The 18694-nt window shown below is 41.0% G+C and overlaps 2 protein-coding genes across 10 annotated transcripts in view; one reads left to right on the top strand and one right to left on the bottom strand.

The window, feature by feature from the left end:
• Positions 1-18694, top strand: part of MED28 (mediator complex subunit 28) — a 1184036-nt gene that overhangs the window by 304466 nt on the left and 860876 nt on the right. The gene's annotated exons all lie outside the window — the stretch shown is intronic.
• The window catches only part of LDB2 (LIM domain binding 2), a 399521-nt gene that overhangs the window by 235184 nt on the left and 145643 nt on the right, over positions 1-18694 (bottom strand). For all 9 annotated transcript variants that reach the window (XM_050791965.1, XM_050791972.1, XM_050791973.1 and 6 more), the window contains exon 2: positions 15407-15509. In XM_050791965.1, the coding sequence (XP_050647922.1) occupies positions 15407-15509 (103 nt within the window). The remainder of the gene's footprint in view (positions 1-15406; positions 15510-18694) is intronic.

Here is an 18694-nt window from a genome sequence, read left to right as displayed (position 1 = left end):
TCCTGACCCAGGGAAACTGTGAGATAATACATGTGTGTTATTTCGATTCACCAAGTTTTTTGGTAATTTGATATTCTGCAATCGAAAACTAAAATACCTATCCAATAGATTGTCTCCAATTTTTTGCACATCACTAAAATCAAGGCAGTTAATGACACGTCCCCCCGTACTTGGCTCTAAAATATTTTGAAGATTCAAAGAACAAAATATGATATGTGGTCCCTGTAAACTATGTTTCTTCTAGACTGTTTAAAATGAAAATGAGAGTATGGAACTTTTAGCAAGTTACTAATAAATAGACTCCTGTGGTTGGTTTGTTTGTTTTAGACACAGTCTCACTCTGTCACCCAGGCTGGAGTGCAGTGTCTAGATCTCAGCTCACTGCAACCTCTGACTCCTGGGTTCAAGTGATTCTCGTGCCTCAGCCTCACGAGTAGTTGGGATTACAGGCGCCCACCATCATGCCCAGCTAATTTCTGTATTTTTAGTGGAAACAGGGTTTCACCACGTTGGCCAGGCTGGTCTTGAACTCCTGACCTCAAGTGATCCACTCGTCTCCGCCTCCTAAAGTGCTGGGATTACAGGTGTGAGCCACCGCACCTGGCCAAGTCACATGGTTTTTGTTTGTTTGTTTGTTTTTTGGTTATTGGTTTTTTTTGTTTTTGTTTTTGAGACACAGTCTCACTCTGTCGCCCAGGTTGGAGTGCAGTGGCTTGATCTCGGCTCACTGCAAGCTCCGCCTTCCTGGTCCACGCCATTCTCCTGCCTCAGCCTCCCAAGTAGCTGGGACTACAGGCGCCTGCCACCACACTTGGCTAATTTTTTTTTGTATTTTTAGTAGAGACGGGGTTTCACCGTGTTAGCCAAGATGGTCTGAATCTCCTGACCTCGTGATCCACCCGCCTCAGCCTCCCAAAGTGCTGGGATTACAGGTGTGAGCTACCACACCCGGCCAAGTCACGTGTTTTATAAAGAATGAGGAAACATTAATCTGAATCCTGACTTTATGACCAGCTAGCTGGGTTGCCTTGAGCAAGTCAAAGCAAAGTCAATTTCTTGGTATGTTAACTGTACATATAAATACTGATTATAATAGCTATTACTTATTGATAAACTCCTGTGTATCAGTGATTATATGTATATTACTCACAAATACTATAATAACAGTGTCAGACAGACATTATTTTCATTATACAGATCAAAATGGTGAGGCTCAGAGAAATTAGCTGTAACACCTGAGGTCATATGGCAATTGCAGGACAGGGTCGTGATTTGAAGCCAAGTTTGTCTGACTCACAGGCCTGGGCTATTTGCCTTTAAAGTGAGGGGTTATGTAAGGCATTCTCTAATTGGGTTATCTTGGAAATGCAGACCGAGTATGTGATTTCCACAGAACAAGGCAGGGAGAAGGCCCTCCTCCTCTACACCTCAGAGGTAAGTCACATCTCAGTTCCTGTTGGTCCAAATGAACGCAGGCTAAGGCAATGGCAGGGACCCAGAGCCCAGGCGGGAAGACTGCAGGGATTTAAGAACTCGTTTACTTAGAACAGTGAAAAGGAAGTCAAGCGTGAACTTTCTGAGCTCCAAAGATATTCTCAGGGCCCATTTGCGAATAAGCATAAATCTTCAAATTTATCCAAAGTTTAGCAAATTCACAATGACAAATGTAACAGTTCCTCTAAATTGAAGTTCATCTCTTGGCAGTTTTGGAGGCTTGGAGAAAATGCCAGCAACAAGGACTTGGAAGGAAATAAATCTTTAGATTCCCTGAAAACACAGAGAGTTATTGTGGAAGACATATGGAGGACCCCATACTGCGTTAAGAAAGAAAATTTATAAATGTCAGCTTTGTAGCAGCAATGTCGAAGGGATTTCAGCAATCCACACTGAACTACAATAAGAAAAACAGGCTGCAGGTACACATTTGCCATGAAGAACTAATTATGCTTAATCTGTGCTCTTTCTGGGAGGAGCGAATGAGGAGAGAAGGAGGTAAGTTTCCAGGATCCAGAGTAAGAGATTAGAATTTTTTTTTAATCCAAACAGGTCATATTTAAAGATTCTCTACTGTTAACAACAACAAAAAAAAGTTCTGAATAGTGGGATGGTAAAGGGTCCACAGTATGGGCCCATATGGCAGAAGAGTTGAATTCTGCATCTTTGAAGGCCTCGCTTTTGTCGTCTCTTCGATACTAATGGTTAGTCTGACACCTGCTCCCAGGTTTGTAGTGACGATGGAATGGCACATGGTCACCAAGTACTACTTGTCAAATATTGACCATGGGTCTTTCTCTATCACAGAAACAGGCACAGTGACTCCAAAGGTGAATGACACAGTCTTCACCCTCAGTAAGCTTACAGATGGTCCTGATTTATGAAAGCATTTCCTAAACTGTAAAGCATTACTAGAACGTTTATCATTTTAACTTATTAACTAATCCAGTAAGTTATTATTGAACATACTTGAAAACCACCAAGATAAGAACCTACTAAGTGTCTGACTCCATTTTTTTTTTTTGGTAAATTATAATATTACAGCAAGAGGTACTTACATGGGACTAAAAATTCAAATCTGTATCTGTCTCTTTTTAGCCAAAACCATGGCTAACATTGGAGAGTCTTGATTTTTTTTTTTCTTTTCCAAAGAGAAACAGGTAATAAATGAAACTGTAATTTTAAAAATGGGAAAATAGGTAGCTGGGTGCAGTCGATCATGCCTGTAATCCCAGCACTTTGGGAGGCTGAGGCAGACCGCTCACTGGAGGTCAGGAGTTTGAGACCAGCCTGGCCAACGTGGTGAAACCCTGTCTCTACTAAAAATACAAAAATTAACCGGGCATGGTGGCACGTGACTATAGTCCTGGTACTCAGGAGGCTGAAGCAGGAGAATCACTTGAACCCGGGAGGTGGAGGTTACAGTGAGTCTAGATTGTGCCACTGCATGCCAGCATGGGCAACAGAGTGAGGCTCTGTCTCAATAAATAAATAATTAATTAATTTAAACAATGGGAAAGTAGGAAGTGAAATGAAATCATATGCATTCCTAATTTCCGGGGAATGGGTCATCTTCTCCTCAAGGCTCTGAATGAAGACTGTGCCAATTAAAAGGTATCCTGGTTGGCCACAAAACCCAGAGCTAGAAACAGAAGGAACACAATGGAAACACCAGCTGTCAAGAGCTGCAGCAGGACCTCAGGAACGATGCTGCAAACATCTAATGAGAAATAGAAAACTTCCTACAACTCCCATAACTAATGTTGATGAGGCAGTGCTGAAGATGAGCCTGGATTTAATAAATCTTTTAATATTTCCACAGCTGGGCCTGCTTACTCAGGGCTGGTGGACCATTTTCTTAAATAAGGCATGGCGCTGGTCTGACATTAGTTTAACAAGGTAATTATCAAGTGAAAAATAGCTGCCGCACTGCTGTGAACCTGAATAATAACTCTCATAATTACTGATTTTGGGCCCATCTTTTAAAAAAATAATAGAGCTCTAAGTACTAAAGCATTTTACAGGAAATACATTCCAGTACAGTGTCTAGAAGGGTGGAGAACTATTAAGGATATAATTAGCGGTTTATTTACATAATCAGTCAAACACCATTTATCATTTCTATTATGGTCCTATTGAAGGAAAGCAAATAAGCATGAGAACTAAGTTATTTTACGCAGGCAAATTTGAAAAAGAGAATTAATATCAATTGTTTTAAAGCTTGAAAGTTGAACTTTCTAAATGCCTCAAGGGAACACTGCATAAGTATAGCTCAGTTTGCCAAATACTAGTACTTCTCACATATGACATGACAGACATTTCCAAAGGAAATTTTACATGGACAAATACGTCTCTCAGCTAGCTAATTTTAATCTTTGGAATATTTTCAAAGCTTGAATTAATTCTGAAAACACAGACACAAATAATTATCCTTTACCTGAGAACCATCTCAGGTGGTTGATTTTTATCTGGAATATGAGAGCAACATGGAGATACCGTGTGTGTCTATGAGGAAATAACCTCACAAGCATTACTGACTGGGACAAGTTCATAATTAGATTTTGAAAGAACTCTTGTTTTTTTCTTTGTTTTCAGTGTAACAACCTCATCCTGACATAGCAAATGATTCATTTTTCAAAGTAAAACAAAGACAAACAATCGAATTGCAAATAAGATTATTCAAAGGCAGGAATAAGTCAGACATAATGTATTTTTTAAGGAAAGTTTGTAAAAATAATGTAACGCTCTTATAGTTTTTGACGAAATGAAGGACAAATTTTGATGTGTAAGGAGTAATGGTGCTATGCTTCATTAAATGGGAGGGGCTTTATTACCAGGCTCCTAGGTGACTTTACATCCTCCTTTTTCAGATCTTCAAAATGATAATTAGTGTCATCATTGTCAAATTCAAGTCCTCCTGACTTGTTGAAAAGCCAAAATACATATTGTGACAGGGAAGTTCCCATCAAAGAGTATTAAGGAGAATACCAACTGGGAAAGGACCAACTTCATAAAAATAAACAAGTATGGCATAATGGTTGTGTGAAGCTGATTCTCCTGGAAGGAATAATAAAAGCAAAATACATGAAGGCACCCAGTTCTGTAAGCTCCTGAATTCAAATACTCCAATATGATTACCCTGATTAAACAATAAATAATGAAACATACCCCAATGGGTAATTTTGTCATGGAGCCTCTACATTCTTAATGAAATCCATCTGAACATTGCTTAATACAGTCGCAGAAGAGTGCTAATTTAACCTGACTTCAACAAATGCTTTATTTTACCTCATCTGCATAAATAAGATGTGTTCACAGTTCGAAAACATGACATGAATGTGAAGATTAAGCTATACATTGGCTTGTGGGGAAGGATACCTGGAATTGGCTCACTCCACTAAACCAAAATATCACCAACCATTATTATCTAAAACAAATGCTGCACACATCTCAGCTGAACACTGTTTTTACCAAATACTTCATGTTTAAAAAATAGTAATAATGTAGCATTTGGAAATAATGTGTAAAAATAATGTGAAGCATTATTAGGAACAGATTCATAAACAGAGGCAGAGGGTATCTATATGAAAAACCATGGCTAAGATCTGCTAATAATCAAGTCTTTGAAACAATAGCTCACTGGATCTTTAGCTCCTCCAAAGCAAGAGATGTTGTTCATTCATCTTCTTATCCCCAGGGCACAGACAGATGACACATGGGAAAGTCATTGAGGAAGGTTAAATAAATAAATAGGTGCTTCCACTGAAATTATACCCAGTAAGATGCATTCAATAAGATTCAAGTACCTAGTTAACTATTGCTGAGAATTACTTATTCTGTAAAATTTGATGCTATAATTGGGTTTACTAGGAGGTTTTGAGACAATGTGGTGAAATACTCTAGCAATCTCATGGTCCAAAGCACCAAAGAAAAATGAAAGTCTTAGCATTGTAGGTTGGGTAGGAATTATTTTAGTTCGAAGTTTAAAATATGAGTCTCAGCCAGGTGTGGTGGCTTACGCCTGTAATCCCAACACTTTGGGAGGCTGAGGTGGGTGAATCACAAGGTCAGGAGTTCAAGACCAGCCTGGCCAATAGGGTGAAACCACATCTCTACTAAAAATACAAAAATTAGCCAGGAGTGGTGGTAAGCGCCTATAGTCCCAGCTACTCGGGAGGCTGATGCAGGAGAATTGCTTAAACCTGGGAGGCAGAGGTTGCAGTGAGCCGAGATCCCACCACTGCACTCCAGCCTGGGTGACAGCGCAAGACTCCATCTCAAAAAATAATAATTAAGAAAAAGATTTAAAATATATGTGTGTATGTGTGTGTGTGTATATATATATGAGAGTCTCAAGTCCTCATTCTTTTTGTGGACAAATTTCTAGATTGCTCTGTAATACAAAACAGGCTGCAGTCACTTGAGATTGTGATGGTGGAAACGTATTAAAATATGGGAGAAACCATAGGTTTAGTAATGTGCCTATGGGCTAGATAAACAGATATCTTGGGTCACATTTGTACTATTTACCAGCACTGCATCATCTGTTCAAGTTACAAGTATCTATTGAAAGCTTTGTATTTGAAAGACATAGTGGTAGAGTGTTTTCTGCCATGAGTTTAAGAACTAAGGGTTTTAGAAGGTTAGAAAGAAGTCTTTGCCAGGCTGAATCTTTTTCCACTAGGAGCAGACTTGATCAACACCCCCTTCTCCATGCCTCATTGTACTTTTTATATTTTTTATTCTATTTTTGTTATAAAAATTATATGCATTTAAGGTGTACAGTATGTTTTGATATATATATACTTAGTGAAATGATTACCACAATTAAGCAAACTAATATAGCCATATCCTTCTACAATTTTTCATTGTTATGGAAGCACCTGAAATCATCTCTTAGAAAATTCCTGGCATATAATACAGTATTATTGGCTATAGTCATTATGCTGTACATTAGGTCTCTAGTGCACCACAGAACTTCGCTTGCACTACTCTTCAGGGTGGATGCTACTGCATTAGAGTTCATCATTCATGGGTCTGTCTCCCTTGTTATACTGCAAGTTCCCCTGAGCAAGCCATATATATCACAGTCCTATGTGTGGGCTCAACACCTGCCCAGATGCCTGGCACGGTCAACTGTGGAAGGCCTGCAATGCAGACTTTGGACTTAAATTCAGGCAGACTTTGACCTGCATCCTCACTCCCACCCTCTGCTGGGGTGTTTCTTTTTTTAGCTGGGGCTCATGAGTACAGTTTCTGGAAACAAATAGATGTAAGACTTGTGAATAAGAAGTCCAGGTAGATCTCTGAGTCTTTTTTGTATAATGTGTCATGCTCACACCACATTGTAGCTGCTCTGGAATTGTCAAGATTTCACATTTGAACATGAACTGGGGTCCTTGAAGTAGCGCTGCTATATTTAACAAAGAAAACACAGGATGCTCAGTTAAACTTGAGTTTCAGATAAATATCAAAGAAGGTTGTAGCAGAAGTATGTCTCAAGTATTGCATTTGTATACTTACGTTTTATCTGGCAACCCTAACTTCAAAAACATAATAAGTTGGAGGTAAGACGAGTCAGATAACATGTTTCTCAACAATTTTTTATTGTGTAGAACAGTTCTCTTCTCCAGTCCCCAAACAATAAATTCTGGTAGCAACACCTGTCATTGTGACAATGAAAAGATTTGACACACTTTGTTTTACCCACTATGGGGTAGTGTTATTTTGGTTTGAAAACCATAGGCAATATACTGCATAAAACCGAAAGTCAGGAAATGCATATGCCAGGACTGCATAGATAACATAGTCACACAGAGTCAGACAAAGAGCACATCACGTCCATTTTCTGGTTAGTACCTCATTCAGACTTCCAAAACAAGCTCGTGAGGGGAGTCATAGATCTGACTTGTGTTTAAGACTGTACATTTGACAACTGTAACCCCCTAAGAGAAGAGCTAACAACCAGCTCAGATTTCATAACAGCTTGACTTATAATGTATTAGAGGACAATAAAAACATACCATATCTGAAACGTCAATTATAAATATGATAATAATTATACCTTCAACTTGTACCGCACTTTAAATTCATTCAGAGCACTTTTCTGTCCATTATCTCATGTGATCATTAGTGTGGTATTTATCAGACATTAGAGAATGGAATGTCTCTTCAAGCCATTGTTATGGCCAATTTGCAACTTCTGATACTATCAATTTGAAACCACAAATGAGAAGAGATGAGTCTCCTTTTTCTCCTTCAGAAATCTGTCAGTTCATCTATCAATTGTGGGCTTTCTCTCAAGTATTTTTTATGACTAGTCCTAGATTTTCCATTAATGTCACAAGAACATTCTTTTTCTGAGCAACTTAGGTAATTATGCTAATTTAAGGTAAGAGTTTTAAATAAAATCAAATCAAAAGTAAATTTAAAAATTTGTGATGAACTATCTTTCTCCCAAGAACTGTCTGGCCGAGGAAGGCAATGTCTGACAAACAGCAAGAGTTCAGTGAGTTCTGAATGAATGAATCCATGAATGAGTGAAGAAACAAATCAACTTCGAATAACAATCTGCTCTACTTCTAATTGAATTTGCTACAAATCTCACCAGCCTAATGAAGACTGCTACGGGAATGGACACACACTAAAATCACAGTATCAGTTCCCACTGCACTCTAGCTTGGGTGACAGAGTGAGACCTCATCTTTAAAATAAAAATAAAATAAAATCACAACATCAGAGGCTACAGCCATCCGGAAACCATTTAATGGAACCCCATGTGAATAAATGCATGGTCGAGTCATCTGAGAAAATGACATTTATGTTTTTAAGCAACCAAGATGCCACAGTCAAAGGCAAGAATCCATTCCCGTAATCAACCATCAAGGACTACATCGAGGAAGTGCATTCTTTCCTTGAAAATAAATTTTTGAATGCAATCAAAATCAATTTCCTTTCCTCTGGTCCTCAGTGAACAAGATACAGAGCCCACTCTTTACATATACCTTGCCCAAAGAAATTACCAGCATTGATAAATGTTCAGCAGTTCCTTGCTCTCTGAGCAAAATGGGGGATGAAAATCTCACCCTCTGTTGGACAGATGTGGTAACTGTAATTTTTTGGAATTTATTTGTTTAAATCACCACTTGCCATTAATATTCATTTTTCCCCAATTGGTCTTAAATTCTTGGTTCCTATATAGAAAGAAGACAAGTCTGTTTTGGCTCTGCCCAAAATCGGAGTTCTTCCCATTATGTGTCAAATAAACAATGGGAACTATCCTCCATTGTAATTTGAAGTGGCTGTTGTCTCATAGATTTAACTCACTCACTTATTCTGTCATTCATCCATTCATTAATTCATGCAGTAAATATTTATTTACTGTGGCTTTTCAAGAGTGGCACTAAGCTGAAGTTACAGGTGCATCTCATTTAACCTTCACAAGTACCCTAAAATGTTGGTATTATTGTTACTCAGATGTTACAGATCAAGAAACTGGGGTTAAGGTAGTTTAAGCCTCATGTCTAATGTCATCTCACATGCCTAACATCCAGTAGTTACGGAGGAGCAAAGACTCAAAATGAATCTGTGTGGATCCAAAGTCCATGAATTTTATCTCTATCTCAATGGATGGAAAAAAAAAAAGAATGAGGAATGTTTAGGGAAGCAAAATTACTTTATGGAGGATCAAGTCTGCAGGGCCAGCTGGCCATGCCTTCTGAGAAGGCTCAAGAGCTGTAAGCAGTGGCCAGAGGAACCTGTGCCTTTCCAGGTTTCAGGGGGACACCATAAAGGCATTATTCCTAGAAAAAACACACACTGGTCTTAAATTCCTGCGCTTGAAATCCCTTTCCCCATGTGCTGCAGTGCACACTCTTTGCATGTAACTTTTTAAAGTGGCCACATTCCTGCCATAGTAGTTATTAAGTGTGGTGTCAAAACGTCTTATGCATATTACCAAGGAGTGATTTTCCCAGAAACATGTTTTAAATCATGTAATGGGATATTAGATAAAGAGAAAGAGAAAATAGAGAAAACATGCTTTCAGAATTCCTGTATAGCAAGCACAGTAAAAATACAGCTGGGTGAGGTTGAACCAATAAAAAGCAGTAGAAAAATAGAAACCAGACATAGTGAACCTACTTGGGCCCCTTGCAGAGTTTCCCTACCTTAGGGGAACATGTCCAAATACACAACACATAAAAACACATATTACAAGACAAAATTGAAGAACTTAGTCAATATTGCAAAGCTATTGGAGCTTTCAGGAAAAATAAAGGAGGTAAGGAACAACAATGTAAAAGAGAAACAGCAAGTGTAGAAATGGCTCCACAGAGGTGCGGATTGGCGGTTCTTCAGACTATCTAATGAACCTTGGTGACTGAGGAAAATAAAAGCACAGAGAGTGATGACATTTCTTAAAACGACTTTTCTCTTTTTGGAGAGAGAAATGTCCCCCCAGCAGCCACGGAATACCTTTTGGCTAGTGTGGCCATGAATGCGTGTGGTCCCACTGGAAATCCTCATTCCAGACAGAGTACTAAGGTCAAGATGAAATAACAAGTGTGTGATAGAGAATTACTGGGACCCCTAGCCCCAGACCACAAATAGTAGTTAAAAAGTTGATGAAAATTTCATCTGCATTGTCCTAGATCTCAATCTAGAGAAAGCCATGTGCTTATTGGAATCCAATCTAATAAGAACGCCCACCAATGTGTTATGGAGCATTTTCAAAGGATGAGAGCACTGCCAAAAACTACATGCACCATCCCATCAAACCCTTACAGTTCAAATAAGGCCACTTAGAAAAGAATTAGATTTTTCTCTAAGAAACAGGCCAACAGAAAGTGCTCTGAAACAAGGTGGCATTTTAGTAGTTACACCATTTCCCCCATTAACCTCCAAAGCCATGCACACTTACACATAGTTTAACCATGTGTTCTGGAGTCTTTAGCCCCACACATTCTTAATCACTGTTCCCCGCTCTACTCCCTTCGTCTGCTCGCCACTTACCAGAAGTGAGAGTGAGTTTCTGCACTTGAATGTTGGGAGCAGAGCCTAATCTCCTCAGTCCTGCATTTCAGCAGGAACCGCCCATCAAAGAGGTCGTATGGACTCCCACCTGGCCAGGAAGCCTCGGCATCAGGCTGTCCACATTGTGCATTTGATAAGTCCTGCCCAGTGGGAAGCCTTTTCAATGCATAGAAGCTATGGTGAGGTCAAGGCCATGCATATCAATGATAATAAATATTGATCATTCTATGCTTCAAATGGTCCTTGGCTCTTTGATTATAACATCTCATTTAATTTTCACTGGCAGTGTTTTTATTGTTTTGTTTTGTTTGAGACAGAGTCTCGCTCTCTCACCCAAGCTGGAATGCAGTGGCGTGATCTTGGCTCACTGCAACCTCCTCCTGGGTTCAAGGAATTCTCCTGTCTCAGCCTCCCGAGTGGCTGGGATTACAGGCGCAGGCCACCACACCCGGCTAATTTTTGTATTTTTAGTAGAGATGGGGTTTTACCATACTGGTCAGGCTGGTCTTGAACTCCTGACCTCAGGTGATCCACCCACCTTGGCCTCCTAAAGTGCTGGGATTACAGGTGTGAGCCATAGCACCCAGTGCAGTGATGGTAGTAATATACTCACTTGCACATGAGAAGATGAAGTCTCTGTTTATCGAGCAAAGCATGGATTAAAGCCCAAGAATGTTTGCATTGAATTCTTGTGCCCTTTCTCCTAAACCATCCAGCCTCTCAGCCCTGCATCGCCTGCTGAGATGGGCCTCAGGAGATCCTTCTCCATGTATCTCTCCTAGCAAGGAAATATTTTCTGAACGAGTTGTGAACCACATATTTCCTAAAAATGTGGCCAATGTGGACCTGGACACAGGCTAGGTTGGCTGAGAAGCGTATTACCCAAATGGTGGTTGTGACTGTCATGAGGCGGAAGAATAGTGTGAGGCACAGTTCTGCTACATGCCTAAAAGGAGCAAAGGGAAATTAATATTGTGCTTGAAACTAAGAGCCAGTGATCAGCCTAACCCAAGACAGAGAAGGAAATAGCAACACTTTATGCTGGACTTAGAAATGCAGAGTAGGTGCACAGAGGGCTTCAAGGAACCTGATCCTTGGCTTCCTTTGTCTTCTGTTTCAGATAAAGGAAAGTTATTATTTCAGACCCTTATTTCTGTTACCAGAAATGTGTGTGTTGATAAAATCATTTATTTTCCCTTAGCTATGGCACGATATAGGAATAGGGTGTGTATATGTGTGTGTGTGAGAGAGAGAGAGAGACAGACAGACAGAGAGAGAGAGACAGAGAGACAGAGTGAGTGAGCAAGCTGACTTTGGAGTCAGGAAACCTGAGGCTCAGCCTCACCTGTGGGGCACCTACCTAACCTCTCTGGCCCAAGTTTCCATTTTTAGAAAGGATCCTTTTAGCCCTAATGTTCTTTATTCTACTGAGCTGCTGCCAGGGAATTGTCTACCTCTGATCCGCTTCTTTTCTAGAGTCCACCTTATCCAAAGGTTAGAACTTCCTCCATGGAGCTGCCCAATTCTCCAGCTGCCAGAGTAGCACCTTCCTGGTGCTGTCCAGGGCAGGGACAGGCAAGTGGCCTTAGGGAGGCACAGGCCAATTTCTCACATAGTCTAATAACCTGGCCCATCCTGAAGCTCTCCCCACCAATTACCACCTATCCCCTAAGAAAACATCAGTGGCTTCCACCTGCCCAACCATATCTCGCCTGGGCGGACACTCCCCCATCAGGGGAGTGAAGGGCTTAGGAGACGGGGCACGTGGAGGAAGAGGGTCAATACAGAAGAGTTTTCTGTTTTCTGGATGCAAGGAACAATATATCACCCAGAACATCATTATCTCTTGAATTATTATACTGCCGGGACTTTTTTTCCTATTAAAATCTATCAGAACAGCCAGATGCGGTGGCTGCACTTTGGGAGGCCAAGGCTGGGTTGGTGGATCACTTGAGGCCAGGAGTTAGATACCAGCCTGGTCAACATGGTGAAACCCCATCTCTACTACAAATGCAAAAATTAGCCGGATGTGGTGGCAGGCACCTACAATCCCTGCTACTCGAGAGGGAGGCTGAGGCAGGAGGATCACTTGAACCCAGAGGCAGAGGTTGCAGTGAGCCGAGATCACACCACTGCAACCCAGCCTGAGTGACAGAGTGAAACTCTGTCTCAAAAAAAGAAAAACATATCAGATCATAACCCAGAGTCTGTTTGAGCATGCCAGCAGACCACTGTGGGTCAATTTCTTCCTATTCAAAAAAGTCCAAAGACCTCAGTAAAGGATGGCTTTGCCAACATTTTATTTGATGATATAAACTTTTCTACAAATGTCTATGCATTTGTGTACTCATTTATTCCTTCATTCAACAAATATTTATTGAGCTACCTATTATGTGTGAGTTCCTGTATTAATCTGAGAATTCAGCAAGTAACAAAACAGAGCCCTCATCCACATGGAAATAACATTCTAATAAGGGATGACAAACAATAAATAAAAAAGAAGACGCCCATTACAGGATTTGTGGCAACTTAGAGATAAAGTATCATAGACCCCAAAGGACCCCCTAGACACCAGTGATGGGGAGGAAGAAGGAAAAGTTTTTTCTAGTAAAGGCTAAAAAAACACCTCAGCTAGAATATCTCTTATTATTTCATATGTGTGTAATTGCGGATTTTTTTTTTTTTTTAACAAATACAAACGCAACAGCCAAATCTTATTTTCCTCATCAGAAAAAAAAAAGCTTTCAGCTTCCCTGGAAGCATGAAGGAAGAGCTGCAGCTTCCAGCCACAGGACAGCCAGGCATCTGCCCAGCCTGGCACAGCATGCCTGGACCTCGAACGGGTTAAGGTGGCAGCGCCTGAGCTCAGAGCGCTGCATAAACAGTGCGCGTCAGGCGTTCTAAGCAAGCTTCATCTTTCTTGTCTCCCAGTCTTGGGCTGTCAATCAGCTGTCACCAGCCAGCACATCAGCAGCGTGTGCACATCACCAGGCTGTCAGCAAGGCAGCTGATGAGACTCGGCTCAAGACCGTCAATCATCTTTGTTTCTCTTCTCCACTCGGGAAATATTTTGGCTCGGAGAAACAAAGAAACCTGGGCAACAATGGCTGGTAGTCAGGCATTTACTCCTGTACATGGAGATAAGATCTTAAACAGGCGATGATCGTGATTCACTCCCAAATGATGCTGGGGTGGGATGGACAGAGGGAAGAGCCAGAATCTGTTGTATTAGGACATATTTTAAAACTGTAATTCTAGTTCCCTGAGCAGTCCCTGATGGATTTCTGAACCAACAAAGCACAAGAACATAAAATAATGATAACTTGAAGTTATCTGAGCTTATGCCTCAGAAAAAAACAAGGTGGCTCAGAGGATGGATGACTGCTTGGTTAGAAATTATACGCCATTGATCAGGCAGCTTTTTGAGGAGGGAGTAATTGTTGGACTGCTGAGTTCATTTATCTCCCAGGGACTTCTGAAACACCTCTTTAGGGCATGAGGCTGCTTGGGGGCACCCACACATTGGAGAGCAAGTTAGCTCAGCAGGACCCCTTGAAGTAGGCTTATCAGTGCTTGCACCCAGAGTCACTTTGTTGAATATAAAGGTCCTCTAAACAGCCCATTTTCTGATATACTGCCTGCCCCTCCTCTCGCCCAAAATATTGATTAGAAATGTCCCACATCCTTAAAAGTCCATGAGACACAAATATAAAGAGATGCGCCTGGCAACCAGTTTCAGTTGGGCAGAAAGTCCACTCCAGGCTGCTCCTCCCCTATTTAACACTATTGCAAAATCACCATGTACATATATTAGCATAATTAATCAGTTAATTATGCAACTGATGCTACTAGTATAGCTGTTAATAGTATGCAAATGGCACCAAGTTGCCTAAAGCCTCCCCGAGTTTTTTTTTAATTGTTGTTCCACAGTGGCTTTGAAATAGATTAGCAACAATCAGAGCTTTCAATCACACGTATCAAGAACCCTATTACCTGTCAATTTTTCAAATGTTCTGGATTGACTCATTCATACCATGACTGGTTCATCATACCACGTCTGGTTCCCTCATCATTTCAGTGTTTGTGACAGTGGCAATGTTTTTCCTCTGATGGATCCTTTCCTACGTGCAACACTGATTTCTGAAAACGCATCTCTCTCTGATCTAACTGGACATTAATTGCTTTTGTGCTGATGCATCTATGCCTCCTGGTCTCATAGCACAAGTAGCAAATCTGATCTCTGACAAGTTGGCTGAACCTAATCAGGACAGATCAGCTGTTACCCAAGGTGCCACAGGCTGTAATTTGAGGATCTTTACAGAGTTATCACTAGCCTGAAAGACAAGGAACTATAATTCTGTCAGCACTAATCCCAAACTGTATGTTCAAAGCAACTGTGGCCTCCCTGCACCCCAAAAAAAGATAGCACTTGTCAAATAAATACCTGAGATAATTGATAAGAGGGAATTAGAAGGATGTGGCTGATACAGTGACAGTGGGAATTTTTTTTTTTAAGAACCTTCAGAAGCAGAACATTGGATGTCAAGTGTGAACCGTCAAGGATAAAAGAGGGTGGCAGAGAAGAGATGCATGGAAATTTTCCATCATTCCGCTCCCACTCGTCACTGGGTGACTTGGTTCATATTTGCCTTGCTCTCTAAACAGGCAAATACCCAGACATTCTAAGCCTCGAAGGAAATCTCTCAGAGCCAACTCGGGCTGCCACCCAGTGACAATGACTTGATAGGCAGCAAGAACATCGTCAGGAGTGGAGGTATTATTGTCAGGCTGTCAGCTCTGTGCTATTCTCTGAAGACCCCTGTGGTTTTCTTACAGGCACAAAAAGAGGAAATATTAGAAAAATAAACTTCTTTCTTACTGTATCGCTTTGGTCCATCTTCCAAACAAAATGAAAGGGTTAATGTGGCATCATCTTCAAAAAATTCAGTGGCAAAGGCGTCCCACCAGAGGTTGTCGCTGTCCTGCAAAGAGACAGATCATTTATTTAACAGGGGAAAAAGTGGAAAATATCTCAAAGAGGAAAAGAAAACGGAAGAGAAAGAAAAACTCAGTTGCTGCTTGCTCGTTACTTCGTGTATATGTGTGGGTGTTCTAGGAAAGGGTAGGTGGGTGGTCACTCTTCAAATTAATTGCCTCAATTGGGAACCAAGTTTCAATTCAATAAGTGAGCTCAAACCTACCGAATAAAAATTAATTCTCCAGTATATATTTGGGGAGATTTAATAAATGTGCCACAAAACACAATGTGATGTTTTTTGACAAAAGGGTTTGCATTTAATGTAAAATACACGTGACTTTTTTTTCTCTTTCTCTCTCTCTGCTCTTTTAAGAGTTCATTTTTATAAATAGAAACCACAATATTACAACCAGGTTAAACATCATTTTCAAACATAATTTAATCAAAAGAGATGTTCCCAGCTCTATTGTTTGCAAATATCCCTATAAAAGATAGAGGTATGGATACATGGATGGATAGATTGATAGAGAAGTTCACGCACAAGAGATTCTCAAATATATATGGACTGTTCTTGATTGTTTTAAGAGGATAGGCAACCACTAGCTTGTTGTTAAAGAGTATTAAAAATAGAGCAGTTCAGCAGAATGCAGGCCATCCATATGAATTCTGTTTGTTTGTCTTGGGTTGAATGTTTCTCCTGCTCATGCAGAAAACACTTTGGAAGTGGCCCAGTTTAAGGCAGTTAGAAGACAGCCCCCTCTCACAGTGATTTAAGAAGGTTATACACAGTGTTATATTTACAGGAGGAATCACATCCCAGCCTAATTCTCGGTATAGGACTTGATTTATCCCAAAATTCTTAAGCACCATGTTTTTTCTAGAGAATTGTTAGTTGAAGACAAGATGCATCCCAGCTGCCTGTCAGATGGAAGAGGAGACAGAAAGGGAATTGCCACTCCCCATGTAATAGTCCCACTGCCGGGTCCTGGCAGAGATACCACAAGCCTCTCTTCTTCCCATTAAGTTGTTCTGCTTATGACAACATTAAGTTGTTGTCACTGGCAGGCCTCAGGAATGAACCCTCAGTCCCAGCAAGAATAATTAAGGAGCAACAGAAGATTGATGCCGTCCTCTCCTTCAGAAAAGAAGCAGCTCAGACAAATGGATTTTTGTGTCTCTCTTTGGCTTCCTTCCAATCACCATAGCAAAAGCCAATCCTTTCCTCAGTAACACAGGGTAGATAGGAAACCACCGAACAGTAATGCATGGATCCACGTACAAACTGGTCTGCTTTGTCTCCTTTCAGAAACAAATATGTATTGGGCATTTAACTACGTGTAGGCCTTCAGAATGCACAGCTGAATAAGAGACTGGTCCCTACCCTCAAAAGGCTTAAAACCCACTAGCAGAAGACAATCACATGAGCAACTAAACAGGCAGCTTCGCTCCACATCTGAGACCATGGCACACGTCCTCAACGCTCTGGAAGCTTGCGGAGCTTTTAGAAAACTCAGTGGGCCTGGAAGTGGAGGAATCTGCCAGGGAAAGAAACCCTATTCAGAAGACTGGATACATTTGTTTATTTGACTTTAAATCACTACACAGATGGAAAAAGAGTCACAGTTAACATTTATTGAGTGTTTACCACATGCCAAGCACTAGTCTAACGACTTTATGTGTATTTTCCTACTTAATCCACACTACGAATCCATTTCTTCTGTGTGTGTGGTTTTTTTCTCTTCAATACAAATATAAGCTTCTTGTACACAGGGGCTTTGTTTTGCTTGCTACTTTATCTCCCAACCCCCAGAACAGTGTCTAGCCCAGGATATTACTCATAAAAGCAGCTCAGTGAATGAATGAAGCTGCTTTGCAACTCTACTTTGCAACTGCAGAAACCAAAGCTTAGGCAGTAAATGTCACCTGCTCCAGTTCACTCCGCGAATAAATGTCAGCGATGGAATTTAAACTCAGACCACTGGACACTCCCGACCTACCAATCCTCTGCTCTGTACAGCAACCTTGCTACACTTCCCTGACAGTCTTTGAGAGGCAGGGGTTAGAGTTCAGCAAGAGGGGAGAAAGAGTTGAAAGGGAATATTTAGTCTCAGGTTGGTTTCTTCTATGAGCTCCTTGCCTTGTTGTGCAGACCTGTAGCCAGGACTCACGCTCAGGAGACTGCCTGGTGCTTTACAGTAAAGCCATTGGTAATACATCATGGCGGAATTCAGTCCTGCAGGCAACACTGCCTCTTCCCAGCTATTGAACCTAGCAACTTATTCTACCTTCCCCGGCCTGTCTACTTATTTAGAAGCTGACAATAACAATAACAACAACAATAGTAACTATCTGGCAGCACAGATCTGAGGATTAAATAAATAAGTATGTATAAAGTGCTCCCCAAAGGGAGTGAAGATGAATAAAATCTTTAAGAGATAAAATCTGCAGGAGAGCACCCCAAGGACAGTGAAGATCAATAAAATGCCCTTTCCCTGCCTCTGCCTACCATCTTTAATATTATATCTAGGGCAGGAGGCATTCCACTTTATAAAGAACTGCATTGAAAATGAACTTTATGGCCAGACGTGGTGGCTCGCGCCTGTAATCCCAGCACTTTGGGAGGCATAGGCGGGTGGATCACCTGAGGGTCAGGAGTTTGAGACCAGCCTGACCAACATGGTGAAACCCCCATCTCTGCTAAAAATACAAAAATTATCCGGCCGGGCGTGGTGGTGGGCGCCTGTAATCCCAGTTACACGGGAGACTGAGGCAAGAGAATAACTTGAACCTGGGAGGCAGAGGTAGCAGTGAGCCGAGATCACCCCACTGCACTCCCACCTGGGTGACAGAGTGAGACTTGGTCTCAAAAAAAAAAAATGAACTTTTTAAAATAGTCTGTTTATAAATCAGCACTTTTCCCTATCACTTCAACCATTAGCAACCCATTTCCCTGGCAACAGCATCTGTCCACAACACAGTTAAAAATCTGAATGAAAATGTATTACTTCTCATTTGCTTTGCTCATTATTCAGAGGCCCAATGACTGGATCCCCTCTGTATTAATTCATTCTTACACTGCTATGAAGATATACCCAAGACTGGGTAATTTATAAAGGGAAGAGGCTTAATTGCCTCACAGTTCAGCATGGCTGGGGAGGCCTCGGGAAATTTACAATCATGGTGGAAGGG

The sequence above is a fragment of the Macaca thibetana genome, chromosome 5 (genome assembly GCF_024542745.1).
Source record: "Macaca thibetana thibetana isolate TM-01 chromosome 5, ASM2454274v1, whole genome shotgun sequence".
Taxonomy (NCBI): Eukaryota; Metazoa; Chordata; class Mammalia; order Primates; family Cercopithecidae; genus Macaca; species Macaca thibetana.
The sequence above is the reverse complement of the archived record's forward strand: the minus strand, read 5'-3'. Positions and strand labels throughout refer to the sequence as shown.